The sequence below is a fragment of the Podarcis cretensis genome, assembly GCF_951804945.1.
Source record: "Podarcis cretensis genome assembly, chromosome: 2".
NCBI lineage: Eukaryota > Metazoa > Chordata > Lepidosauria > Squamata > Lacertidae > Podarcis > Podarcis cretensis.
In genome coordinates this window covers 121,461,452-121,488,904 of record NC_137171.1, presented here as the reverse complement: position 1 = coordinate 121,488,904, position 27,453 = coordinate 121,461,452, and the positions used below count along the sequence as shown (strand labels likewise).

The following is a 27,453-nucleotide window of genomic DNA, read 5'->3' as shown; positions in this document are numbered from 1 at the left end:
ACTGGAAAGAGAAGCTGCTGAATTGCAACTTATTACCAAACTTAAAGCAGTAGTGATGTATGGAAGTGAGAGCTGGACCATAAAGAAGGCTGATCGCCGAAGAATTGATGCTTTTGAATTCTGGTGCTAGAGGAGACTCTTGAGAGTCCCATGGACTGCAAGAAGATCAAACCTCTCCATTCTGAAGGAAATCAGCCCTGAGTGCTCACTGGAAGGACAGATTGTGAAGCTGAGGCTCCAGTACTTTGGCCACCTCATGAGAAGAGAAGACTCCCTGGAGAAGACCCTGATGTTGGGAAAGATGGAGGGCACAAGGAGAAGGGGGCGACAGAGGACGAGATGGTTGGATAGTGTTTTCGAGGTTACCAGCATGAGTCTGACCAAGCTGCAGGCGGCAGTGGAGGACAGGAGTGCCTGGCGTTCTCTGGTCCATGGGGTCACGAAGAGTCGGACACGACTAAACGACTAAACAACAACAACAACCAAACTTAAAACCATGGAGAGACCTGGTCTGAACAAAGACATTGGATTCTTATCTCATTATACATGACAAAGCCATTTTTCACCTTCTCACCCCTTGCTTTTTCCTGTAAGACCTAATGCAGTCGTTAAGAGTCGTCAACAGGCTCATCACAGCTATCTGCCAATCACCCATTTCCACCACCCTTCTGAGTAATACCCCTCCCCACCTTCTCACTATATAGAAGGGTCTGGTGGCTTCTGTTTCAGTGTATCTGAAGAAGTGTGCATGCACACGAAAGCTCATACCTAGAACTAACTTAGTTGGTCTTTAAGGTGCTACTGGAAGGAATTTTTTTGTTTTAACTCTAGCTCTGCCAGTGCAGCTTTCTCCCGATTAAAATGCAGAGGGTTTGAGGACTGGGACATTTGCATGCTTGTTTACTATTGTACTACCAACTTTACGGTACACTTGTGAAACATGGACTACTTACAATCTCCACCTCCTTGAAAGATTTCATCAACTGTGTTTCCAAAATTTTTTTACATACCACTTGGGAAGACAGGCAAAATAATGTCAGTGCACCCGTGTCGAAGCACTTTGTTGAACTGGTCATGTTGCGCGGATGTCTGATTATCATCTTCCAAAGCAACTACTCTATTCCAAACTTAAAAATGGAAAGTGTCATGCTGGTGGTCAACAAAAGAGGTTCAAATACTCTCTCAAGGCAAATGTAAAAAAATGTAGTATAAACACTGACAACTGGGAAACACTTGCCTGCGAGTGCTCCAGTTGGAGAACAGCCTTTACCAAAGGTGTCATGGGCTTTGAAGACGCTCAAACTCAGGATGAAAGGGAGAAACGAGCTAAGAGGAAGGCACGTTTGGCAAATCCACACTGTGATCAGCACCCAGAAACCAATGTCCCCACTGTGGAAGGATGTGTGGATCCAGAATTGGCCTCCACAGTCACGTACGGACTCACTGTTAATACCATGTTCATGGAAGACAAATCTTACTCGGCTACGAGGGATTGCCAAAGAAGATGACTATTCAATGGTTGTATGAATAAGGGCCAGATCCTCCCTTCCTCTGCTTTTAGCACAAAACTTCTCAGTCCTTCAAATATATGGCTGGACTCCCAGTCCCAGCATTCCCCCATGGTCATGCATGGAAGTTTTATGTTGTTTCAGTTCTACTGATTTCCTTTTTAACTATTGTATATGCTTTGAACATTCTGTATTTTATCTGTGTTGTTTTAATGTGTGTAGGCCGCCTTGAGTTCCAGTCCAAGAAAAAACAGGATATAAGAATAAGAATGTCATTCATTTGGGTCACCAGTGATGACAACATGAAATCTATTTAAAATGGCTTTATTGATACAACCAACAATACTATAACAGAACACTGCAAACAACAGGAAGGAGATAGAGGCACAACACAACACTTAATATTACCTACTTAAATGAAGGACACAAAAGAATCAGAGCGGACAGACAATCCAGGGTTTCTTTTTTTAAAAAAATGGTACACGTCTGCCAAGCTAAAGGGGAAGGAAAAAAGGAATGAAAGTACGTCATAAACATCCAGCGCAGATCAGCGTGACAGATAAGAGGTATAGAGTCCCCCTGCGGAGAGTCTCTCAGGTTAACAAGCAAAGCTTGTCCCTTTGGGGTGTATAGACAGGACCCCAAAAGATTAGCTAATAGAATACTAAGTACTGGCATCGTAATAAACTTCTAAGCAATAATTACACCTCTGAGCATGTCACATGGCTCCCCAGCCAAATTCTAACATTTTCACCAGCCTCAAAAAACACTCCTGGCAAAGAGGCAAACTGATGCACTAAGAAGTTTAAAATTGGGGGGGGGGGGATGGACTGAGCCTGGGGTCGCCAACGTAACACTTGTGGGCACCATGGCACCCACAAATCTGAGCGTCCTTTCGCAGGCCCCTTAGTCATAAAGTGATGAAGGTGGTTATCTTTTTTAAAAGAGGAATTTGGAAGTGTGAAACTCTTTCCCACGTCCTGTCCAGACTCTCTTATGATTCTCAAGGCTCAGATTCATTCTACCGGATCGGTTTTGTTTTGTTTTGGCGCCGATCCCAGGCAAAAGTGACGTTTGTGTCCACACATGCTCTCTTCCTGTTTCTTTGGGGCAGGAGGCTGATCCTGGGAAGGGAGGAGCAGAGATGACGCCAACAACACTCATGACAGCCCAGAGGCCTAAAATGTTGGTGGCCCCTGAAAACAGTACAGTTTATTCCTGCAGGGGGTTGGACTAAATGATCCTCGGGATCCCTTCCAACTATGATTCGGTAGCTGTGCCATTAAGGAGATTAAATTTGGAGCATATGCTCCCTTACCTCCAGTGCTGGTTAAATCATGGAAGCATCTTGAGTTATTCCAATCCAGAAGCTAGTTATAGAAGTTCATAAAATGCCTTATACTGACTATCTAGCTCAGGGACTGAGTAGCAGCTCTCCACGGTTCCAGGATCTCACCAACAGCCCTCCCTGGAGAAGCTGGGACCTTCTGAACACAAAGCAGATGAGCTACGACCCTTCAGTAGCACAGACTTATGCAGGCACTGGGAAACACAGTCTCTCTAGGGAACCTGAGAAGTAACCAAAAACCATACCACTCACCCTCAAGGAAGTATCGGAGGACCCCAAGATTTCCAGAAGTATAAAAAGGTTAGAAAACAAGAGGAATCTGCCCTCCATCTCACTGAAGACTGAGCATGCTTAGCTGTCACAGAATACTGACCAGCAGGTGGAGAAAAAACCTGGAAAACCTGGACTGGAATTCAGTGCCCTAAACAGGACTCCGCACTGTAACATTTATTGAAGGTCTCCTTTGTATGTCCTCTCTACAATCTCAGGACTACACGGTCCTTGTAAGATATTTCTTTCTTGTAAGTAGGGCTGGGCAATATATCTATGTATCACCCAAAACTGGTTTGAAGCCCATATCGTGCTATCGGTTTCATTAAGTTTTGACCTGGCAACACAGGTGAAACTCAAAAAATTAGAATATTGTGGGAAAGTTCATTTATTTCAGTAATTCAACTTAAAAGGTGAAACTAATATACGAGATAGACTCATGACATGCAAAGCGAGATGTGTCAAGCCTTTATTTGTTATAATCGTGATGTTTATGGCGTACAGCTGATGAAAACCCCAAATTAACAATCTCAGAAAATTAGAATATTAAATGAAATCAACAAAACAAGGACTGCAAATAGAACAAAATTGGACCTCTGAGAAGTAGAAGCATGCACACGTACTCAGTACTTGGTTTGGGCCCCTTTTGCATCAATTACTGCCTCAATGCGGCGTGGCATGGATACTCTTAGCTTGTGGCACTGCTGAGGTGTTATGGAAGACCAGGAAGCTTCAATAGCAGCCTTCAGCTCTTCTGCATTGCTCGGTCTCATGTCTCTCATCTTTCTCTTGGCAATGCCCCGTAGATTTTCTATGGGGTTCAGGTCAGGCGAGTTTGCTGGCCAATCAAGCACAGTAATCCTATGGGCATTGAACCAGGTTTTGGTACTTTTAGCAGTGTGGGCAGGTGACAAAGTCCTACTGGAAAATGAAATCAGCATCCCCATAAAGCTCGTCTGTGGAAGGAAGCATGAAGTGCTCCAAAATCTCCTGGTAGACAGCTGAGTTGACCCTGGACTTAATGAAGCACAGTGGACCAACACCAGCTGATGACATGGCTCCCCAAATCAACACAGACTGTGGAAACTTCACATTGGACTTCAAGCATCTGGCATTGTGTGCCTCCCCATTCTTCCTCCAGACTCTGGGTCCTTGGTTTCCAAATGAGATGCAAAAGCTGCTCTCATCAGAAAAGAGATTTGGGGAGCCATGTCATCAGCTGGTGTTGGTCCACTGTGCTTCATTAAGTCCAGGGTCAACGTAGCCGTCTACCAGGAGATTTTGGAGCACTTCATGCTTCCTTCCGCAGACGAGCTTTATGGGGATGCTGACTTCATTTTCCAGCAGGACTTTGGCACCTGCCCACACTGCCCAAAGTACCAAAACCTGGTTCAATGGACATGGGATTACTGTGTTTGATTGGCCAGCAAACCCGCCTGACCTGAACCCCATAGAGAATCTACGGGGCATTGCCAAGAGAAAGATGAGAGACATGAGACCGAGCAATATAGAAGAGCTGAAGGCTGCTATTGAAGCTTCCTGGTCTTCCATAACACCTCAGCAGTGCCACAGGCTGATAGCATCCATGCCACGCCGCATTGAGGCAGTAATTGATGCAAAAGGGGCCCAAACCAAGTACTGAGTACATATGCATGCTTCTACTTCTCAGAGGTCCAATATTGTTCTATTTGCAGTCCTTGTTTTGCTAATTTCATTTAATATTCTAATTTTCTGAGATTGTTAATTTGGGGTTTTCATCAGCTGTATGCCATAAACATCACAATTATAACAAATAAAGGCTTGACATATCTTGCTTTGCATGTCATGAGTCTATCTTGTATATTAGTTTCACCTTTTAAGTTGAATTACTGAAATAAATGAACTTTTCCACAATATTCTAATTTTTTGAGTTTCACCTGTATATCGCGAATCATGATGTGTGTTTGTACGCTATACAAAAATCACAACATGGATAAAACCGTGAAGCCAGCCAATGCATCTACCGAGCCCCATACTTATTTCAGACATTGTGATATAGCAGTATATCGCAATGTTTAGCCAGTGATCTATCGCAGTGTTGAAAACCGGGTATCGCCCAGCCCTATTTGTAAGGTATCATCTTACAATATACAGTGGTACCTCGGTTGTCGAACGTAATCCATTCCGGAAGACCATTTGACTTCCAAAACGTTTGACAACCGAAGCACAATGGGCAGTCGGCAAATTTCATTGAGAAAACGAAAAAATGCACCTCGGAAGCCGTTCGACTTCTGAAGTGCTTCAAAAACGGAAGCATTCACTTCCGGGTATTCGGCTTTCAAAAACCGAAACATTTGGCTTCCAAAGCGTTCAACAACCGAGTTACCACTGTATCTTATATTTCTTGCTCATGTTCTCTCTATAGCTTGCACACTGATGGAGTTTCAGCCACAGTTTGAGCATCTATTTTCTCACTCCCCACCCTTTCTCCTATTGTGAATTGTCTGTCAGACAATATAGCTTAGTTGGGCAGAAAAGCACTAGTCTATGTATATCTCTTTTCTCCTGGGAGTGAATCCCCTGACACGACCATCTGTGCTCTCTTGGGAGTTTTCTCCATAATCCAGGCATTTCTAGGATTCGCCAGAGTCTCCTCCACGTGGATTTTTTTGTGCTCTTTGAAGTGTGTGCTCCACCGGAAGCTCTTCCCACACACGGGGCACGTATACGGCTTCTCCCCAGTGTGGATTCTCTGATGTGTCTTGAGGTACGAAATCCCTATGAAACTTTTCCCACAGTCTGAGCATGTAAAAGGTTTCTCCCCTGCATGCACTTTTAGGTGAATAGCATGGCTTCTTCGGTGACTGAAACTCTTCCCGCACAGGGAACACGTATACGGTTTCTCCCCTGTGTGGATTCTCTGATGAATAGTAAGGCTGGTGTTCCGACTGAAGCTCTTGCCACACTCTGAGCACTCGAACGGTCTTTCCTCTGTGTGTGTGACTTTATGGGAGCTCAGGCTTCGGCTGTGGGTGAAGCTCTTTCCACACAGTGAACACGAGTACGGTTTCTCCCCTGTGTGGATTCTCTGATGTGACCTCAGGTCTGTGCTCCGACTGAAGCTCTTGCCACACTCTGAACATCTAAATGGTTTCTCCAGAGCGTGAGGCTGCAAAGTAAGGCTGGGACTGAGGCAATTTCCACACTCAGAGGAGTTGCAGGTTAGCCCCCTACTGTGTATAATTTGATGGGATGTCATGTTTTTCCTGTGTTTGAAATTTTTCCCACACTGCAAGCAAGTGTAAGGCTTCTCCTCTGTGTGGGTTCTCTGATGAGAAGTAAGGTGTTCCCGCCGACTGAAGCCCTTCCCACACTCTGAGCATTGAAACGGTTTCTCCCCCGTGTGGGTTCGTTTGTGTTCATTAAGGTGCGATTTACTAATGCTTTTCCCACACACCTCACACTCAATCTTTTTCTTGCCTTCACTCCTTTCTTCTTGGGTTTCTGCCTCGTCAAAGTCAGCCTCTGGAAATGATGTTTTCGCATAGCTCATTTCCCCTTGAATTGTTATTTCAGGGGAAAACGTCCCTTCAAAAGCAGATTTGTTCCTCTTTATCTCTTTTGCTTTGCTCTCCATTGTCCTTCTATGTACCTCCCCCTCTGTACATAGGGCCCTTTTAAAGCATGCTCCATGAGGCTTTTCCTCGTTCCGGCTCACCCAGGCGTCATCTGCTGGATTAGAGGGAGAACACTGGTAAGGTAATAATAATAATTTATTATTTATACCCTGCCTATCTGGCTGAGTTTCCCCAGCACCCAACAGAATATTAAAAATACAATTAAAACATCAAACATTAAAAACTTCTCTAAACAGGGCTGCCTTCAGATGTCTTCTAAAAGTCAGGTGGTTGTTTTTCTCTTTGACATCTGGTGGGAGGGTGTTCCACAGGGTGGGCGCCACTACCGAGAAGGCCCTCTGCCTGGTTCCCTGTAACCTCATTTCTCACAGCATGGGAACCGCCAGAAGGCCCTCGGTGCTGGACCTCAGTGTCCAGGTAGAACGATGGGGGTGGAGACGCTCCTTCAGGTATACTGGCCATTTAGGGCTTTAAAGGTCAGCACCAACACTTTGAATTGTGCTCGGAAACATACTAAAAAGTACACTTCTCCTGATGGAGAAACAGATCATCAAACTAGGAGCCAAACCCAATTATCTGCCAATCTTTTGAGGCCCATTTGGATTTCTGAATGAGTGCTCTGGGCTCCAATCCCTCCGGCCACTTTTCTCCTACCTCCCCCAGGAGAGGGAGAAACCAAGAAAGTGTGGGCGCACTTGTTTCACCTTCCCAAATGATGTGGTAAAACTCGGATCCAATTAAATTGACCTGAGCCTCGAAAAGCACATAGAGCTCCGAAAGGAAGTGGGGCAAAGCGTCGTTCTTCTGACTTCCTCTTCCAGTTGAATGTGCTTTTCAGAGAAGAAAAGGGGACCTGCTTTTAGCACCAAAGGACCAAGCGAGGGAAGGGGAGGGCTCAGGTGTTTTGTGGGAGAAGGCCTCGTGAAAGAGAGGGCCACATAGAGAGGCTTGGAGGACCAGATTTGGCCCCTGAGCTTCAGATTCTCCATCCGTTCCATACACAAAAGTGCTCCACGATGGGATTTCTCCTGGCAGGTTCGCAAAGGACCTAGGGTTGCGTCCAAGGATGCTATCTACAGTGGTGCCCCGCAAGACGAATGCCTCGCAAGACGAAAAACCCGCTAGACGAAAGGGTTTTCCGTTTTCGAGGCGCTTCGCAAGACGAATTTCCCTATGGGCTTGCTTCGCAAGACGAAAACGTCTTGCGAGCTTTGCGATTTTTTTTCGCTCCCCCCCCCCTTTTTCTAAGCCGCTAAGCCGCTAATTGTCGCTTTGCTGCTAATAGCACTAATCTGCTAATAGGGTTGCTTCGCAAGACGAAAAAACCGCTAGACGAAGAGACTCGCGGAACGGATTCTTTTCGTCTTGCGAGGCACCACTGTATCTATCAAGGCTTTCGAAACTGACTTTATCAACCAAAGGGAAAGAAAGAGCCTTACCCAGAGAGGCCAGATTCCCATAATTCTCCACCATGACTTCCCATTGCAGGGCTCTTTGGCCCGCATCCAGTAGCGCCCACTCCTCCTCCGTGAAAAACACAGCCACCTCCTCAAACGTCACCGGAACCTGGAAGGGAAAGGAGACAATAAAAAACAGCTCCTCTTCAGGGGGTTGTGTTAGATGATCTCTTCCGACTCTATGATTCTGTCATCCCACCTCCACGGAGGGGCCTACAGAGGATTTCCCCCATGTGGCACTTTGACACAAGCAAAGGGGAAGAGGCAGATTCTCTTCAGCCTGCAGGGGAGGGGGAAGGGGAGGGGGAGGGGATGGAGCCAGTCAATCTGATCTGTCCAGAGATCTGTCCTTTACCGGATCCGGCTGCAAAGAGGCTGCTTCTGATCCACCACAGAGAGGAGACGATTCCGTAGCCGTTCCCGGCGACATTCCACCACCTGCAATTCACACAAATGTGGTTGAAACCCTTGCTAAGCGTTTATGCATCTCATTGACTTGCAAAACAACAATAATAATATTTTTAAATTTATACCCCACCCTTCCCGGTTCAAAAACCAGGCTCAGGGTGGCTACCAACAAATTTAAAACATTTAATTATAAAAGCAACATAAAATACAGTATAAAAACATGAATAACAATAAATTCAAAAATCAGTTTAGGGGAAATAAGCATTAGATAATCCCCAGGACGCAGGTGGCGCTGTGGGTTAAAGCCTCAGCGCCTAGGGCTTGCCGATCGAAAGGTCGGCGGTTCGAATCCCTGCGGCGGGGTGCGCTCCCGCTGCTCGGTCCCAGCGCCTGCCAACCTAGCAGTTCGAAAGCACCTCCGGGTGCAAGTAGATAAATAGGGACCGCTTACCAGCGGGAAGGTAAACGGCGTTTCCGTGTGCGGCTCTGGCTCTGGCTCTGGCCAGAGCAGCGATGTCACGCTGGCCACGTGACCCGGAAGTGTCTCCGGACAGCGCTGGCCCCTGGCCTCTTAAGTGAGATGGGCGCACAACCCCAGAGTCTGTCAAGACTGGCCCGTACGGGCAGGGGTACCTTTACCTTTACCTTTTAATCCCCAGGACTAGCTGGCTGACACTTTTTGTTTCTTGGGCACAATTTGGTTTTGACAGATTACACTGCTGTGGACAGTGACGAAGGAAGGGGGGTGCGTTTGGGTGTGGGCCACCCCAGGTGTCATCACTGAGGCGGGTGACAAAATGGCAAAAATATGTGTTTTTAAAATAAATAAATAAAAATTGGGCTCACGACACTTTTTTTAAAAAAAATAACTCCTGCACTCACCGCACCCCCCTTCCTACGCCACTGGTAGCTAGGTGAGGCAGGGAATACTGGGTGCCACAGTGCAGGGCCTGCAGCGTGCCTGAGCCACGCGTCTTTCCTGAAGGGGTGGCAGTGGGCAGACGGCCTGCAAGCTCCGTGCTGCACCCAAGCAGCTAGCTACGCCACTGGCTGTTGAAGCAGATTTACAGTGCAACTGCTTTTTAAGTTTCCACTAGGAGGAAGCATGCAAATTCCACTCAGGTGTGCCAACTTTAATAAAATATTGGGGCGGAGGAAGGTAAGCTCTGCCCCTCATAATCAATCACAAGAAGCAGAGATCACACACCATTTGAACGGCAATGTCTGGCTACTTGAGGGGGGCCCAGCCTCCTCAAATATTTTTTTAGGGGGGTGGGAGTGGGCAAAGGGATCTCGACCCCTAAGAGTTGGCTTTTATGATTCTACTCCTTACAGCAATACAGATGATGGGAGTTGTCCAACGACATCCAGAGAGCCCCAGGTTGGCAAAGCCTGCCATGGAGATGGGCTTCCTGGCAGGATTCGAATCCACCACCACCGCTTCTCGGTGCTTTCCTAGCCATTAACACGTTTCTTAGGGGAGAGTCTGGAGAAAAGCATCTCTCAAGTAGTGTTGCAGGGCAACGTAAGGCCAGCCCTGGGGGGATTTGGAGCCCAGCCAGCAGAGGGAGGCCAAGTGGCAAAATATCTGGTCTCGCCCTCACCTGGCATGGCGGTCCCTCCATCGCCCTCCTGCACGATCCACCTGAACAACAGCCTCCGTGTGGCATCCTCTGGCAATGTCTCCTCTGCCTTGGGGACCTCAGCAGCGACTTCTCCTAACAGGCCCTTTGCGTAAAACAGCAGTGAGAAACCCGTAATATAAGGGTGAGGGAGAATCTAAAGGTGAGGGAACTGGCATGAATCCCGTGAATCCCAGTGAGACTCTTCCAAAGGCCACGCCCCCTCCCCAACCTTCTCCCCAGGCCACGCCCCACCCCCACATTCTCTCCAGGCCACGCCCCCAACATTCTCTCCAGGCCCCTCCCCACATTCTTTCCAGGCCACGCCCTTCCCCATATTCTCTCCAGACCACACCCCTCCCAACCTTCTCCCCAGGCCACGCCCCACCCCCACATTCTCTCCAGGCCACGCCCCCAACATTCTCTCCAGGCCCCTCCCCACATTCTTTCCAGGCCACGCCCTTCCCCACATTCTCTCCAGACCACACCCCTCCCAACCTTCTCCCCAGGCCATGCCCCCTCCCTAACCTTCTCCCCAGGCCCCTCCCCCTCCCCACATTCTCTCCAGGCCCCTCCCCACATTCTCTCCAGGCCACGCCCCTCCCCACATTCTCTCCAGGCCACGCCCCGCCCCTCCCCACATTCTCTCCAGACCACACCCCTCCCAACCTTCTCCCCAGGCCACGCTCCCTCCTTGGGTGCTTTCTCATACCCTCCAAGTGCCCTGATTTTACAGGGACAGTCCCGGGATTATGAAATCCATCCTATGCCCGGATTTAAACTTGGAACGCCCCTATTTCCCCCACCAGTGCTGCTGCCTCCAAGCTCAGGGAGAATGAGCGGATGCTTGTCCCGAGAAGCGAGCATCCCATCCCCTCTCCGTGGCCTCTGCTACCATCCTCCTCGGAGCAGTTGTAACCCGAGGTACCACTGTATTGGCAATATTTATGAAACACTATCAATTGGGGACTATTAACTTGCTGTTGAAGAAATATCGTCGAAGCAGTTCATTATCCCGGAATTGCCAATACAGTGGTACCTCGGGTGACATACGCTTCAGGTTACAGACTCCACTAACCCAGAAATAGTGCTTCAGGTTAAGAACTTTGCTTCAGGATGAGAACAGAAATCGTGCTCTGGTGGCGCAGCAGCAGCAGGAGGCCCCATTCGCTACTTAAGTACTTAACCCGAGGTACCACTGTATATTATGGGACGCAGGTGGCGCTGTGGGTTAAAGCCTCAGCGCCTAGGGCTTGCCGATCGAAAGGTCGGCGGTTCGAATCCCTGCGGCGGGGTGCGCTCCCGCTGCTCGGTCCCAGCGCCTGCCAACCTAGCAGTTCGAAAGCACCTCCGGGTGCAAGTAGATAAATAGGGACCGCTTACCAGCGGGAAGGTAAACGGCGTTTCCGTGTGCGGCTCTGGCTCGCCAGAGCAGCGATGTCACGCTGGACACGTGACCCGGAAGTGTCTCCGGACAGCGCTGGCCCCTGGCCTCTTAAGTGAGATGGGCGCACAACCCCAGAGTCTGTCAAGACTGGCCCGTACGGGCAGGGGTACCTTTACCTTTACCTTTACCACTGTATATTATCAGCCCACATGTTGCCTTCTGCTGATCAGATTGTTTCGTGTTGTAACACAGGGGGTTTTCTCATGGCTCTGAGGGGTAGGCAGAGGGCAGAGGCTGCCCTGGGCAGGAAGAAAGGGGGAGCGGAGCAGAGCACAAGGTGTCTTGATTTTTTATTTTGATTTGAAAATGCTTTGTGTCTAATCTTGCCCCATACTAAAACTTGATGCTCTGAGCATCTTGGAAGCACCAGGACAAAACTCTCTCTCACCTGCAGCTCTGTCTGCTTCTGGTCCTCTGCCCGACTCAGGAGGAAACCTTCGGCCAGGGCCACCGCCTGGGAACTGGTCTCTGCTCCACATTCCCTCACCCAGTTCCCCATCTCCGGAGGGAGGACAGCCAGGAACTGCTCCAGGATCACCAGGTCCAGGATCTGAGATTTTGTGTGAAGTTCTGGCTTCAGCCACTGACGGCAGAGACGGTGGAGTCGGCTGCAAACCTCTCTGGGTCCCTGGTCATCCCAGTAGCCGACCCCCCTGAAGCGTTCACACTCAGTGTGTGGCCTGTGGGTGCCCCCGGCCAGCTCCTTCTGCACCACCCTTTCCCAGAAACCCCTGCTGCTCACAGTCTTGAGATTTTGGGGGGTTCTTCCTGTTTTGGGGGCATCCGTGTCTCTCCCTTCCATCTTCAGGCTGCGCTTCTCCTCAGACCCCCAGCAGGGCTCGAAAAGCCTCATCGACCGGTCACCATCTTCCTCCTAACCAAAAGGATTAGGGGGGAAGCGGGACAAATTGAGCAAAGATAGGCCAGACTTTTTGCAGCACAACAGTCAGAAAGCATCAGCCGGTCAGCACTGAGAATGAGGCTTCTTCCTGCAAACAACTGAAATAAATAAATTAAGGTCTTATACAGTGGTACCTTGGGTTACATACGCTTCAGGTTACATATGCTTCAGGTTACAGACTACGCTAACCCAGGAATAGTACCTCAGGTTAAGAACTTTGCTTCAGGATGAGAACAGAAATCGTGCTCCGGCGGCAGCGGGAGGCCCCATTAGCTAAAGTGGTGCTTCAGCTTAAGAACAGTTTCAGGTTAAGAACGGACCTACGAAACGAATTAAGTACGTAACCAGAGGTTCCACTGTATATATAATAAATGTTCATAAATGTACCAAGCAAACACATACATCAATATATAAACTACATATCTGAACCAGTCCTGGAACCATTTTGGCTCCCAAACTGACCAAATGTTTTCTCTGCAAGGTCAAAGGAAAATGGAAAAGCCTCCCCATTGTCTTTTCATTCACAAATCCTGTCTTAAGGGTATGTCTGTGTATGAATAGGGTGAGCCTGTGACCTGGCTCAGGAACTATTTGTCATTACAAAAGACTGGCCAGGCTCCCCAGCGTATCCAATCAAGTAAGCATTAACAGGTAACCTGCCAGACAGGAGAAAAACAATGACAGGAGATAAACAACGCGCTTAGTTTTCTCTTGAGCTACACCCCTTCTGTGATGTAGGTATGATGTGTCTGGGGTGCTCTTGGACTCCAAGGCGGCCAATTTAAAATGTCTATATAAGGGCGGACACACCTTCTTGAATTACATACCCAGCACAATGGAACCTTACGAAAGGACAATACAAGTGGACTCTCCGTGCCCTGACCACAGCAAAAAGACTGATACTGATGAATTGGAAAAATAAAAATGTGGCTTCCTTCTACGATTAGATTGAAGACTTATACAAACTCGCAGCACACGAACAATTTGCATACAAACATAGACTTGCCATGGGCAAATGCAATGACGTTTGGAATCTATTCTTACAAATGCTGTCATAGGTTAAGATCTGGTAAAGTACAATAATAACTTTGCAAAGTATACAGTTTTGGGGGTTTTCCTTCTCCCCCCTTTGTTTCCCCTTCTGTTTCTCTTCTTCTTTTCTCTCTCTTTTATTTACGTCTCACCGTGTGGGGTGCCACAGGGTTCTGTCTTGGGCCCGGTCTTATTCAACATCTTTATCAACGACTTGGATGATGGACTCAAGGGCACCCTGATCAAATTTGCAGATGACACCAAACTGGGAGGGGTGGCTCACACCCCAGAGGACAGGATCACACTTCAAAATGACCTTGACAGATTAGAGAACTGGGCCAAAACAAACAAGATGAATTTTAACAGGGAGAAATGTAAAGTATTGCACTTGGGCAAAAAAAATGAGAGGCACAAATACAAGATGGGTGACACCTGGCTTGAGAGCAGTACATGTGAAAAGGATCTAGGAGTCTTGGTTGACCACAAACTTAACATGAGCCAACAGTGTGACGCGGCAGCTAAAAAAGCCAATGCAATTCTGGGCTGCATCAATAGGAGTATAGCATCTAGATCAAGGGAAGTAATAGTGCCACTGTATTCTGCTCTGGTCAGACCTCACCTGGAGTACTGTGTCCAGTTCTGGGCACCACAGTTCAAGAAGGACACTGACAAACTGGAACGTGTCCAGAGGAGGGCAACCAAAATGGTCAAAGGCCTGGAAACGATGCCTTATGAGGAACGGCTAAGGGAGCTGGGCATGTTTAGCCTGGAGAAGAGGAGGTTAAGGGGTGATATGATAGCCATGTTCAAATATATAAAAGGATGTCACATAGAGGAGGGAGAAAGGTTGTTTTCTGCTGCTCCAGAGAAGCGGACACGGAGCAATGGATCCAAACTACAAGAAAGAAGATTCCACCTAAACATTAGGAAGAACTTCCTGACAGTAAGAGCTGTTTGACAGTGGAATTTGCTGCCCAGGAGTGTGGTGGAGTCTCCTTCTTTGGAGGTCTTTAAGCAGAGGCTTGACAACCATATGTCAGGAGTGCTCTGATGGTGTTTCCTGCTTGGCAGGGGGTTGGACTCGATGGCCCTTGTGGTCTCTTCCAACTCTAGGATTCTATGTGTTTAGTGCACATATAATTATGTATTTTTTGAAGTCTCAGTAAAGATTTTTTTTTTAAGGGTTTACCACCGCAGTTTACTACAGCCCTCCACTTAAATGCTTTTCCACAGGAAAATGCTTTATTCGGGGGAGCCTGGCCACCTGCCCTGCATCGGAGGCAGACCACTGATCCACCCAGCTTGGTATTGCCCACACGGACTGGCAGCAGCTGCCCTCCAGAGTTTCAGACAGCCCTACCTGGAGATGTTGGGGGCTGAACCCCGGGACTTTCTGCTCGACCAACCCAGCTAAGGCACTTCCATTTCCAACCTGCCTGCCTTTTGTCTCCATTGCCCTCTCTGGCTCTTCTTCCAATGCCAGCTTCCCAATTTTTTTCTGCCTTGGGCTTCTCCTCCATCAACGCCCCAGTGCATCCCTCCCCCCAAATGCACTTTGGACTCACCGGATCCCTGGATGGAGAGGGCAGGAGGTGGAGACCATCTGGGCAGCATCTGGGGGGGACCTGCAAAAATAATAATCATCAAAGCATCTTTAGAAGGAGGCGGGGCAGGATGTGACCCTTCCAGAGCCTCCTTCCAGGGCTCTCTAGGAACCCAGACACTCTTCCCCTTAACCCTTAGGCTGGATCCCTCTCTTTGAGCAATCAGTTTAATCTCATTTATGAATTGCTTCCACTCCAAAAAAAGTTTTTTTTTTTTTTAAAGGCTACTTTCCAAATGTATACATTTCATTAGTTTTACAATCCATTCGACATTTCAAAATTTGACTTCCTCCTCCCTCCTTCTGCGGTTCCCTAAATTTGTTTCTTAATATCTTCCGCATATCCAAGTTCATTTAATTTCCTCATTTAATGATCTACTGTAAATATATACTCTTAGGAAACTGCAGGTTATTACACTCATCCTGCTAAGGTTTTTATCTGTTTACAATTTATCTGTAAATATTCAACAAACCCTTTCCATTCTTTTATCTCAAAGTGATTTTGCAGCAAAAAAACCCAAAAAACACACACCAAAACAAGTGAAATTCTGTATGTCAAAACTTGTCTCAAGGACAGAAGTAACTGTACAAATGCCTTCTAGACATCTGGAGGTGAAGCTTTTAAAAAAAATGTTTTAATATTTTATTATGTTTTTAGACATGTTAGAAGCCATGTTAGAAGCTTTGTGCAAGGGCACAAAGGGTCTTGAAGAGGTTGTTGTCCTGTGTTGGGGGAAAAGGGAGTCATAATCCATATTATCTGGAGAGCACAGCAGACTGCGGGAAAATCCAATCCAAAGTGCAGCAGAAGCAGAAACAAAAACTAGAACGGACAACATGGATGCCTATGTGGGTGGCGCTGTGGTCTAAACCACTGAGCCTCTTGGGCTTGCCAATCGGAAGGTCAGCAGTTCAAATCCCTGTGACAGGGTGAGCTCCCGTTGCTCTGTCCCAGTTCCTGCCCATCTAGCAGTTCGAAAGCACACCAGTGCAAGTAGATAAATAGGTACCAATATGGCGGGAAGGTAAATGGCGTTTCTGTGCGCTCTGGTTTCCATCATGGTGTTCCGTTGCACCAGAAGTGGTTCAGTCCTGCTGGCCACATAATCCAGAAAGCTGTTTGTGGACAAACACTGGCTCCCTCGGCCTGAAAGCGAGATGAGCGCCGCAACCCCATAGACGCCTTTGACTGGACCTAACTGCTCCTTTACGTTTTATGCGTCTGTGTTTAGAATGAGGAAGACTGGAGTCTGAATTTACCTTTAAAGTGAGTTGAAACTACAGTTCGGGGGAAGGGAAAGTACTTTGAATGCAGTGGGTCCCTCACGTTCATTCTCCAGCACCATCTCCAGAGATATTTTCTGTCTGAAACACTGGGCAGCCGCTGCCAGTCAGCAGAGTCAATACTAAGCTTAATGGACCAATCGCCTGACATAGTAAAAGACAACTTTCTCTGTTGCTGTTCTGCTTGGTTCTAATAATAATAATAAAAATTGCTAGGCTTTCTTGTTGTTGTTCTCTTCTCTTATCTGGGGTTGGACTAGATGACCCTTGGGGTCCCTTCTACAATTCTAGGATTAATCAACAAGCAGGGAGAAAGAGGAGTATCACCTCTCTGCTTTTCTCTCCCTATTTTATTTGTAGTTATCCGACATCAGGCAGACAGGAGTGTACATGCAAGCTAAGGCCAGGCGAGGGAACCAGCACCCGAGGGTGAGGAAGAGGCAAGTGGGTGACCCAGGTGACCTGCCAAGGTTTGGCAAAGTCTAACCGGAGGGGTTTTTGGCAAGGAGAGTGGCTTTGGCAAGGAATAAAGAGCTGTGTGGCTTGGATGGGGTTGGAGTTTGGAAGAGCTGCAAGCTAAAGCAAGCAGAGGCACAGCCCCTAACGGAAATGAAATTGGCTGGTTTCTCACCTGCTCTCCAGGTTTCTACTTCTCTACGTGTTTATGCTTAGCTCCACAGAATCATAAGAGTTGGGACACCGGGGGGTCATCCAGTCCAACCCTCCGAAATGCAGGAATCTCAGCCAAAGCATCCATGGCACACGGCCAGCCAACCTCTGCTTAAAGACCTCCAAGGAAGGAGAGTTCACCACCTCCAGAGGGAGACCGCTCATTGTCGAACAGCTCTTAATGTTTGATGTTTTACCATGTTTTTAACATTCTTTTAGGAATTATTATTACTATTATCATCATCATCATTATCTTACTGTCAGGAATGATACTGACAGGATACTGTTGTTTTATGATCTTATTAATACAGTGGCACCTCGGTTTTTGAACGTCTTGGAAGCCGAACGTTTTGGTTTTCGGAACACTAAAAACCCAGAAGTAATGTATTTTTCTGTGAATAAGACTAGGTTTTTTTCCTTTAAAAAATCTGCAAAATTTGGAGGCATCTTATACATGGGGGCCATCTCCCCCCATTTTCTTAAATCGGAGTCTTCCAAAATAGTCTTATACAGGAGGGCATCTTATAGACAGAAAAATATGGTAAATGCTTCCATTTTCAAACGCACCTCCGAAGTCGAACGGCTTCTGCTGTTTTTCAATTTTCTCAGTTAAATTTACAGGCCGCCCTTTGTTCCTTGGTTTTCAAATGTTTCGGAAGTCGAACAGTCTTCCAGAACGGATTAGGTTCGAAAACCGAGGTACCACTGTATGCTATATGAATCTGTAGTTGTAGAGTTGGAAGGGGCACTGGGGTCATCTAGTCCAACCCCGTGTAATGCTGGAATCTCAGCTATAGCAACCATGACAGGGAAGGGGAGTCTATCACCTCCTGAGGGAGATCGTTCCACTGTCAACAGCTCTTACTGTCGGGCAGTTCTTCCTGACGCTTAGTTGGAAATTTAGAGATTTAATATTGCCCTCTCTTCTGCTGTTTTTATGATTGTATTCTCTTACGTCTATTTGATTTATATTTCTGTATAATTAAAATGCAATAAAAATGTGGTGTATGTTTTTTTAGAAAAAAAGAAAGCCGCAATAAAATATATCACAGCGCTAAAATTTTCAAATGCCTGCGAAACAGACACACAGGCTGCAATCCAAGTTAGAGGGGAAATCTTTATTAACACAACACACAATGGAATGCCACAAGCGAGACGATGCTATCAGGCATGGGACAGATAACTCTCGGGGTGGAGAGTTAAAATGAAGCGCACCCGTAATCGAGAGTCGGAAAGTCCAGCAAAATAAATAAATAAAAATATAGACCGGCATCTGCCTTCTGACAGACCATGGTTACTTCTCTCTCAGTTGACAGATTGTACAGTCTGCCCAAATTCTGGTTTCTTTACGAAGAATGTGCTGTCAACATTCTGTAAATCCTGGGTTGTCACAACAAAACATCAGATATTGAAATCTTCCCGTTACAGGACTGCCTTCAGATGTCTTCTAAAAGTCAGATAGTTATTAATTTCCTTGATCTCTGATGGGAGGGCGTTCCACAGGGCGGGCGCCACCACCAAGAAGGCCCTCTGCCTGGTTCCCTGTAACCTCACTTCTTGCAGGGAGGGAACCGCCAGAAGGCCCTTGGAGCTGGACCTCAGTGTCCAGGCTGATCGGTTGGGGTGGAAATGCTCCTTCAGGTATACTGGGCCTTTCGAGGTCGTTTAGGGCTTTAAAAGTCAACACCAACACTTTGAATTGTGCTCGGAAATGTACTGGGAGCAAATGTAGATATTTTAGGACCGGTGTTATATGGTCCCAGTGGCCACTCCCAATGTTGTCTTCCACCACAGTTTCCTTTTCACACTCACTGGTTCTCCCTCTTGTGATATGCTTTGATCTTAGGATTTTCTGTTAGTTGGGAGAGCTTTCGTCTCTACAGCATGGATAGGCAAACTAAGGCCCAGGGGCCAGATCCAGCCCAATTGCATTCTAAATCCGGTCCGGGAATCAGCGTGTTTTTACATGTGTCCTTTTATTTAAAATGTATCTCTGGGTTATTTGTGGGGCATAGGAATTCATTCATCCCCCCCCCCAAAAAAAAAATATAGTCTGGCCCCCCACAAGGTCTGAGGGACAGTGGACCGGCCCCCTGCTGAAAAAGGTTGCTGACCCCTGATCTACGGCCTTCCTTGCTCCTTAGAGCAGAGCTTTCTGAACTGTGTGTCGGCTGCAGTGTGTCTCGCGAGTTTAACCTCCGGTTTGCTAGTAAAACTGAACTGCTGTGTCGCAAAATGACGCATGTCTCAAAAGTGCGTCCCCAAGTTGAAAAGTCTGGAAAGCTCTGCCTTAGAGTGAATCCTCCATTACGAAGAACTGTGCCCCACCAGGGGGACTTTCTCCAATCCAGGGATTCCTAGGATTCACCACATTGTCCCCTGTGTGGATTTTTTTATGTTCGTTAAAGTTTGTGCTCCACCTGAAGCTTTTCCCACATACGGGGCACGTATAGGGCTTCTCCCCTGTGTGGATTCTCTGATGTGACTTAAGATACGAGCTCCCGATGAAGCTTTTCCCGCACTCCGAGCACGTGTAGGGTTTCTCCCCTGCGTGCACTTTGAGGTGGATGGCGTGGCTCTTGCTGTGGCTAAAGCTCTTCCCGCACAAGGAGCAAGTGTACGGCTTCTCCCCGGTGTGGATTCTGTGGTGCAGAGTCAGGCCCGTGTTGCGCGTGAAGCTTTTCCCGCAAACGGAGCACTTGAACGGCTGCTCTCCCGTGTGGATTCTCTGATGAGAGTTGAGGCTGATGCTGTGGCTGAAGCTCTTCCCGCACAGAGAGCAGGTGTACGGCTTCTCCCCGGTGTGAATCCGCTTGTGAGACCGGAGATCCGAGCTCCCCCGGAAACACTTCCCGCACTCGGAGCATTTGAAGGGCTGCTCTTCCGTGTGGGTTCTCTGATGAGAAGAGAGGTCCGTGCTCCGGCGGAAGCTCTTGCCGCACTCGGCGCATTTGTAGGGTTTCTCCCCCGTGTGGATTCTCTGATGTTCGTTAAGGTGCGATTTGCGGCTGAAGCTTTTCCCGCACACGGCGCACACGATCCGCTTCTTTTCGGCGCCCGTCTTTTCGTGGATTTTGCGGAAGTCGGAAGCGAGGAAGGGATTTCCCCTCTTCTCTTCTGCCTCAGTTTCCCTTTTCTGCTCTTCCGCCTCCGAACGTCTGGCTTTTTCCAAGGAGACCGCGCACGGTGTTACTTCATTCCCGTTCTTCCACCCATCTCCTGCTGGAGGAAAGAGAAAAAACTAGTAAGATCACAAGGAAAAAACGGAGCCTCTAAATGAGGGAACGACTGCTGCTCACACCAGAATGGAAGACAGATCTGGTCAATATTAAATTAATTTTGCTGATTGTCATTAACTGAAAATGTGGAGTGACAGGCCTCTGATGCTGTTTAAGGTGACTCCTGTGCAGAACCTCTAGATAAGGACTCCGTTTACACAATCTTACAGTGGTACCTCGGGTTAAGAACTTAATTCGTTCTGGAGGTCCGTTCTTAACCTGAAACTGTTCTTAACCTGAGGTACCACTTTAGCTAATGGGGCCCCTGCTGCCACCACGCGATTTCTGTTCTCATCCTGAAGCAAAGTTCTTAACCCGAAGTACTATTTCTGGGTTAGTGGAGTCTGAAGCGTAACTTGAAGCGTCTGTAACCTGAATCGTCTGTAACCCGAGGTACCACTGTACTGAGAAGAAACACGGTACAGTGGTACCTTGGGTTAAGTACTTAATTCTTTCTGGAGGTCCGTACTTAACCTGAAACTGTTCTTAACCTGAAGCACCACTTTAGCTAATGGGGCCTCCCGCTGCCGCCGTGCCACCGGAACCCGATTTCTGTTCTTATCCTGAAGCAAAGTTCTTAACCTGAAGCACTATTTCTGGCTTAGTGGAATGTGTAACCTGAAGCGTCTGTAACCTGAAGCGTCTGTAACCCGAGGTACCACTGTACTCAAAACAATGCAAGAAATCTATCTTAATGTGGCAGCACTTAATGTTAATGTGGAACTCCTTGCCAATTGACAGCTTAGTGCATTTTTGTTTAGGTGTTTAAATACCTGCTTTTAGTTGCTTTTCTTGATGATATTAATGTTTTATCATTTTTGTGTGCTTAGAAGTTTGCTTCTTTAAAGAAAAAAAAGCAACCAAGCAGTATATAGGTTTTGTTAAATCAATAAGCCTTACCCAGGGAAGCCAGAATCCCATAATTCTCCACCATGACTTCCCACTGCAGCGCTCTTTGGTCCGGATCCAGCAGAGCCCACTCCTCCTCTGTGAAATACACAGCCACCTCCTCAAACGTCACCAGACCCTGGAAGGGGAAGAAGAAGAAAACAGTTTCTCCTTGCAGACTATACAACAGATCCTCATCATTAAATAAATAAATTATTATTATCAATTATTGTAAGCCACATCCTGGCATCTCTCACCAACCACAGGCCAGTTTGGCTGGTGGGCGGGGCTTAGCACCAGTCAGTCAGTCAGTTTTATTGCACATAGCCAAAGGCCGCTGCAATGTACACAGACTCATTCAACAATTAAAAGAAAATATACTGAATTGATACAAAAAACTTTAAACATTTATATTATCAAGACATTACCTACTCTAAACAGAGCTATAAAAGTACGTTATACAAATTAAGACATTAAACAATAAAATTTATAAGCTAAAATTATCTCATGGCTACTAATATATTTAAAAATAATGTAAATTAATACGATGTGCAATTATATTCAGAGTTCGGTGATAAAGAAAGAATATAGCTTGTTGTAGATAGGGTCAAATAAATTCATCTCCTTTACAGTTGGTGGCTACCTCGGCTATATAATTTGCTCTAATTTTCCTAGCGGCAGTTGCAAAGAGTGCTACACACCAGGTCACATATTTATCTGTGTCTGCGAGGAGATATAAAATCACGTCAGTCACCCTGTGACAACTTCAGAAAGGGCTCACTGTCCATGCTACGTTGGAATGGCTTTATTGTTTTTAATTTGGTGTTTTGTTTCGTTTTTTGGCATTTCAACTTACCGTATTTTTGCCCTATAGGACGCACCGTCCCATAAGACGCACCTAGTTTTTTGGGGGGGAAATAAAGGGAAAAAAAATATTTTCCCCCCCCCAGGTGCGGGGCTGGGGCGGGGGAGGCCCGAGCTTTCCCTGCCCCAGCCCCCAAACAGGCAGCTCTCTGCAAGCTGTGGGAGCCCAGCACTGGCTCCTGCTGCTTGCTGAGAGGTCCGCGAAGCCTGGACACGCTGAGCTCAGCGTGCGCAGGCTTCGGCATGCAAGCAACTCTCCGCAAGCAGCAGGAGCGCTCCCGCTACTTGCGGAGAGGTCCGCGAAGCCTGCAGAGCGAGAGGGGTCGGTGCGCCCCGACCCTTCTCGCTCTCCAGGCTTCAGCGAAAGCCTGCATTCGCCCCATAGGATGCACACACATTTCCCCTTCATTTTTGGAGGGGAAAAAGTGCGTCCTATAGGGCGAAAAATACGGTATTTTAATCGTGTTGCACATCACTCTGAAATGCTCTGAAACGGTCTACAAGACTGCAAACTAAATCATTAGGTTTGTTTTCCCACCGTATTGGTAACCAGGCATATGATGCCCCGGATTTTCCCTCAAGGATGTTGTTCTCATCGCCCCCCACCACCAATTTTGACCGATAATAATTAAGGCAGCAGTTAAGAGGTGTTGCGTTCAGTCTGCTCCTCCTTCTAAGGATCCCAGGCAGGGAGGGCGACACGGAGCAGGTCAGCTTTGCCCCTCAAAGGGTGCCACGCAGCCTCTCGCCGTTTGTCCTTTGACAAGTGACACCTGGCTTGAGAGCAGTACATGTGAAAAGGATCTAGGAGTCTTGGTTGACCACAAACTTGACATGAGCCAACAGTGTGACACGGCAGCTAAAAAAGCCAATGCAATTCTGGGCTGCATCAATAGGAGTATAGCATCTAGATCAAGGGAAGTAATAGTGCCACTGTATTCTGCTCTGGTCAGACCTCACCTGGAGTACTGTGTCCAGTTCTGGGCACCACAGTTCAAGAAGGACACTGACAAACTGGAACGTGTCCAGAGGAGGGCAACCAAAATGGTCAAAGGCCTGGAAACGATGCCTTATGAGGAACGGCTAAGGGAGCTGGGCATGTTTAGCCTGGAGAAGAGGAGGTTAAGGGGTGATATGATAGCCATGTTCAAATATATAAAAGGATGTCACATAGAGGAGGGAGAAAGGTTGTTTTCTGCTGCTCCAGAGAAGCGGACACGGAGCAATGGATCCAAACTACAAGAAAGAAGATTCCACCTAAACATTAGGAAGAACTTCCTGACAGTAAGAGCTGTTTGACAGTGGGATTTGCTGCCAAGGAGTGTGGTGGAGTCTCCTTCTTTGGAGGTCTTTAAGCAGAGGCTTGACAACCATATGTCAGGAGTGCTCTGATGGTGTTTCCTGCTTGGCAGGGGGTTGGACTCCATGGCCCTTGTGGTCTCTTCCAACTCTATGATTCTATGATTCTATGATTCTAAGTAGCCCAGGGACAGAGGCGCCCAGCCTGTCCCCAAACTTCTACCTACCTGGTCAGGAGAAGGCTCAGTCTGCATGGCCGCTGGCATGCCTCCACCTGAAATGACACAATGTGTAGAAGTGAGAGCTGGACCATAAAGAAGGCTGATCGCTGAAGAATTGATGCTTTTGAATTGTGGTGCTGGAGGAGACTCTTGAGAGTCCCATGGACTGCAAGAAGATCAAACCCATCCAATCTTAAGGAGATCAGCCCTGAGTGATCACTGGAAGGACAGATCCTGAAGCTGAGGCTCCAAGACTTTGGCCACCTCATGAGAAGAGAAGACTGCTGGGAAAAGACCCTGATGTTGGGAAAGATGGAGGACACAAGGGGACGACAGAGGACGAGATGGCTGGACAGTGTTCTTGAAGCTACCAGCATGAGTTTGACCAAACTGCGGGAGGCAGTGGAAGACAGGAGTGCCTGGCGTGCTCTGGTCCAGGGGGTCACAAAGAGGCGGACACGACTAAATGACTAAACAACAACAACAACAACAACAATGGTGGGAGGCATTGCATTGCTTTAGGAACATTTTTTTTAGTGTTTCAGGAGGGAGTATGTGTGTGTGTGAGAGAGAGAGAGAGAGAGAGAGAGAGAGAGGGAGGGAGGGAGGGAGGGAGGGAGAGAGCACGCACAGCAGTGTGTTGTAGTGGTTAGAGTCTCGGGCTAGGACTGTGGGAGATGCCAGGATTCAAATATGCCAGTCGGCATTTGACACACTAATCTAAGATAGACCCAATGGTCTGAATCAGGATAAGGCAGCTTATACAGTGGTACCTCGGGTTAAGTACTTAATTCGTTCCGGAGGTCTGTTCTTAACCTGAAACTGTTCTTAATCTGAGGTACCACTTTAGCTAATGGGGCCTCCCGCTGCTGCCGCACGATTTCTGTTCTCATCCTGAAGCAAAGTTCTGAACCTGAGGTACTATTTCTGAGTTAGCAGAGTCCGTAACCTGAAGCATCTGTAACCCGAGGTACCACTGTACTGTTATTAGATTCCTACGCACACCCAGCAGAAGCTGAAATATTCTCTGCCCCTTCTTACCCAGGCAGCTGGGGTTTCCTTCGCTCTCCTGCGTGTTCCCCCAGGAGGACCGACTTCGCCTGGAGTCCAACGGAGGCATCTCGGCTTTGGAAGAAGCGGGGACTGATTCTGCTGGCAGCGTCCGGGGCTGGAAGCGATGTAAGGGACCCAGGTGAGGGACAGGAGAGAAATAATTTTTTAAAAGGATGCAAGCAAAAGGCAAGGTTCTGAGTTCTGAGCAGATGAAAGGAGGCTTTTCCAGCGTGAGGGCCACATTCCCATCTGGGCAACATTCTGAGGGCCGCATAGTGGGTGGAGTGGGAAATGCAAATGATGTTTTTGTGAAGGAAGCGGGTTTCTAAGCATTGTATTTTCTACTGTGGTTTTGTTTTAACTTTTTAAAAGCTGCATTTCCCTCCGCATCCCCCACAAAAAGCATTCATTGCACTGGGCTCTTGTGAGAGGAAGGATGAGATATAAATAATCATCATCTCTTTATGGAATTTATTTATTTATTGCATCCCACTCTTCTTCCCCCGAGGCGACAAACAGATACACAATTTAATTTTTTTTAAAGCAACACCCAAAACATGGGTCATTTTTGTAATATTTTAGAACAAGTTCAGTGATAATGTCCACTTTCTGCTGCTTCCAACCTGCTGTAATACTTTGGCATTTCTGCATGCTCTTTACCTTTGGCTTATTTTGCTTATTAAATAAAAAATATTTTTAACCCCAAAACATTGTAAAATGGTCAAAACATTCTAAAAACCAATTACAATGTGCCTTGCCTTACAAAGGCCCCATCGGCCCTGTGCATTTAAAGCAGTTATCAGACCACTTTGAATAGCCATGGGTTCCCACCCACAAATAATATTGGGAACTGTCATTTGTTCAGAGTGAAAACACAATATTAAAAACAGTTTAAAACAACTTGCAATCTCAAAAATAAGGCGAGTCCTAAAAATATTCTGCTTAGGGGCAAAAACAAGAAGGTTAAGAAGAGCCCTGTTGGCTGAATCCAGTGGCCCATTCAGTCCAGCCTCCTGCTCTCACGGTGGACAAACAGATCCCTCTTCTGGAAAATCCACAAACAGGACCTGAGCACCACAGCAGAAATTTCCCCACTTGTAAGTCCCAGAAACTGCAATTCACAGACATCTACTGCCTCTGGCAGGCAGAACAAAACCACAAGCCAATACAGGCTGATATACACTGCATGAAAATCAGCTTCTACTTGGATGAATCTCTCACCTGCAGCTCTTCCTGCTTCTTCTCCTCTGCCTGACTCAGGAGGAAACCTTCGGCCAGGGCCACCGCCTGGGAACTGGTCTCCGCTCCACATTCCCTCACCCAGTTCTCCATCTCCGGGGGGAGGACAGCCAGGAACTGCTCCAGGATCACTAAATCCAAGATCTGAGCCTTGGTGTGTCTCTCTGGCTCCAGCCACCGACGGCAAAGATGGTGGAGTTGACTGCAAACCTCTCTGGGTCCCTCGGCCTCCTGGTAGCGGGAATGCCTGAAACGCTGGCGCTGAGCGTCTGAGCTGAGGACGACCTCCTCGCCCGGGATCTCCTGTGTGGTTCTTTCCCAGAATCCCCCGCTGCTGCTAGTCTGGGTGAAGCAAGGATCCTGTCTTGCTAGGGACCCAGCCAGCTCCCGCTCTCCCATCTTCGATCCCTGGCTCCCGAGAGTTCTGGAGCAGCTCCTTCCCTCGCTGCTGAATCTTTTTGACAGCCTGGGGTTTAGGGTGGAGGCGAATCCAGCATAGGAAACAGGTCAATTGCACATGTTGCCAAGCGGAGAAGGTACTTTGCAGGAAAAACTGGAAATCCACCTGGTTAAGGATGAAGGTTTCCTTCTGTAAACAAGGCAAGCAAGAGGGAAATGAGAGGCTGGGAATGATGATGTGGGAGTGAGGGAATCCATCCACCAAAGAGGCACAGAATAAAAGCTGCAAAATCCAGGAAGGGCCATAGCTCAGGGGTAAAGCAGTTGTCCTGCATGCAGAAGATCCCGGGTTCAATTCCACGCAATGTGGGGCTTGAACCCACAACCTTGGGATTCAGAGTCTCTTGCTCTACGGAATGAGCCACGGTATCAGTTCAGACCATACAACATGGAAAAAATGGACAATTGCAGCACAACAAAAGCAATCATAAACAATAAACGAAACACCCAAAAATACACAATCAGATTGAACAAGTCCTACGTAACCAGATCTAAAATAAAGGTATGAAAACCCCTAAACTATACCCCAGCCCAAGACTATTCTCACAGAAGGCGACTCATCCTGCTAAGGTTTTTATCTGTTTACAATTTATCTGTAAATATTCAACAAACCCTTTCCATTCTTTTATCTCAAAGTGATTTCGCAGCAAAAAAAAACCAAAAAACACACACCAAAACAAGTGAAATTCTGTATGTCAAAACTTGTCTCAAGGAGACAATTAACTGTACAAATGCCTTCTAGACATCTGGAGGTGAAGCTTTTAAAAAAAATGTTGTAATATTTTATTATGTTTTTAGACATGTTAGAAGCCATGTTAGAAGCTTTGTGCAAGGGCACAAAGGGTCTTGAAGAGGTTGTTGTCCTGTGTTGGGGGAAAAGGGAGTCATAATCCATATTATCTGGAGAGCACAGCAGACTGCGGGAAAATCCAATCCAAAGTGCAGCAGAAGCAGAAATAAAAACTAGAACGGACAACATGGATGCC

General features: G+C 47.3%; 2 protein-coding genes across 7 annotated transcripts; both read right to left on the bottom strand.

The window, feature by feature from the left end:
* Positions 1 to 1,816: 1,816 nt before the first annotated feature.
* Positions 1,817 to 26,934, bottom strand: LOC307208437 (uncharacterized protein). 6 transcript variants are annotated; one of them, XR_013835173.1, is made up of 7 exons: positions 15,176 to 15,283; positions 12,066 to 12,666; positions 10,213 to 10,336; positions 8,556 to 8,638; positions 8,183 to 8,309; positions 4,168 to 6,837; positions 1,817 to 3,987 (listed from the first exon to the last, which is right to left on the bottom strand). XR_013835173.1 is itself a non-coding variant. In XM_079963033.1 (6 exons), exons 2-6 carry the CDS (start codon positions 12,528 to 12,530, stop codon positions 5,651 to 5,653), a joined length of 1,986 nt encoding a protein of 661 aa, XP_079819159.1. In that variant the 5' UTR covers positions 12,531 to 12,551; positions 15,176 to 15,307; the 3' UTR covers positions 4,009 to 5,650. The 6 variants fall into 6 exon arrangements, 5 of the variants coding, with proteins under 5 accessions (XP_079819159.1, XP_079819157.1, XP_079819158.1 ...); XM_079963033.1 differs by lacking the exon at positions 1,817 to 3,987 and having other exon boundaries at positions 4,009 to 6,837; positions 12,066 to 12,551; positions 15,176 to 15,307; XM_079963031.1 differs by lacking the exon at positions 1,817 to 3,987 and having other exon boundaries at positions 4,009 to 6,837.
* Positions 19,283 to 21,519, bottom strand: LOC307208913 (uncharacterized protein). The gene is made up of 2 exons (XM_079963953.1): positions 21,345 to 21,519; positions 19,283 to 20,388 (listed from the first exon to the last, which is right to left on the bottom strand). Exons 1-2 carry the CDS (start codon positions 21,376 to 21,378, stop codon positions 19,457 to 19,459), a joined length of 966 nt encoding a protein of 321 aa, XP_079820079.1. The 5' UTR covers positions 21,379 to 21,519; the 3' UTR covers positions 19,283 to 19,456.
* Positions 26,935 to 27,453: the final 519 nt, after the last annotated feature.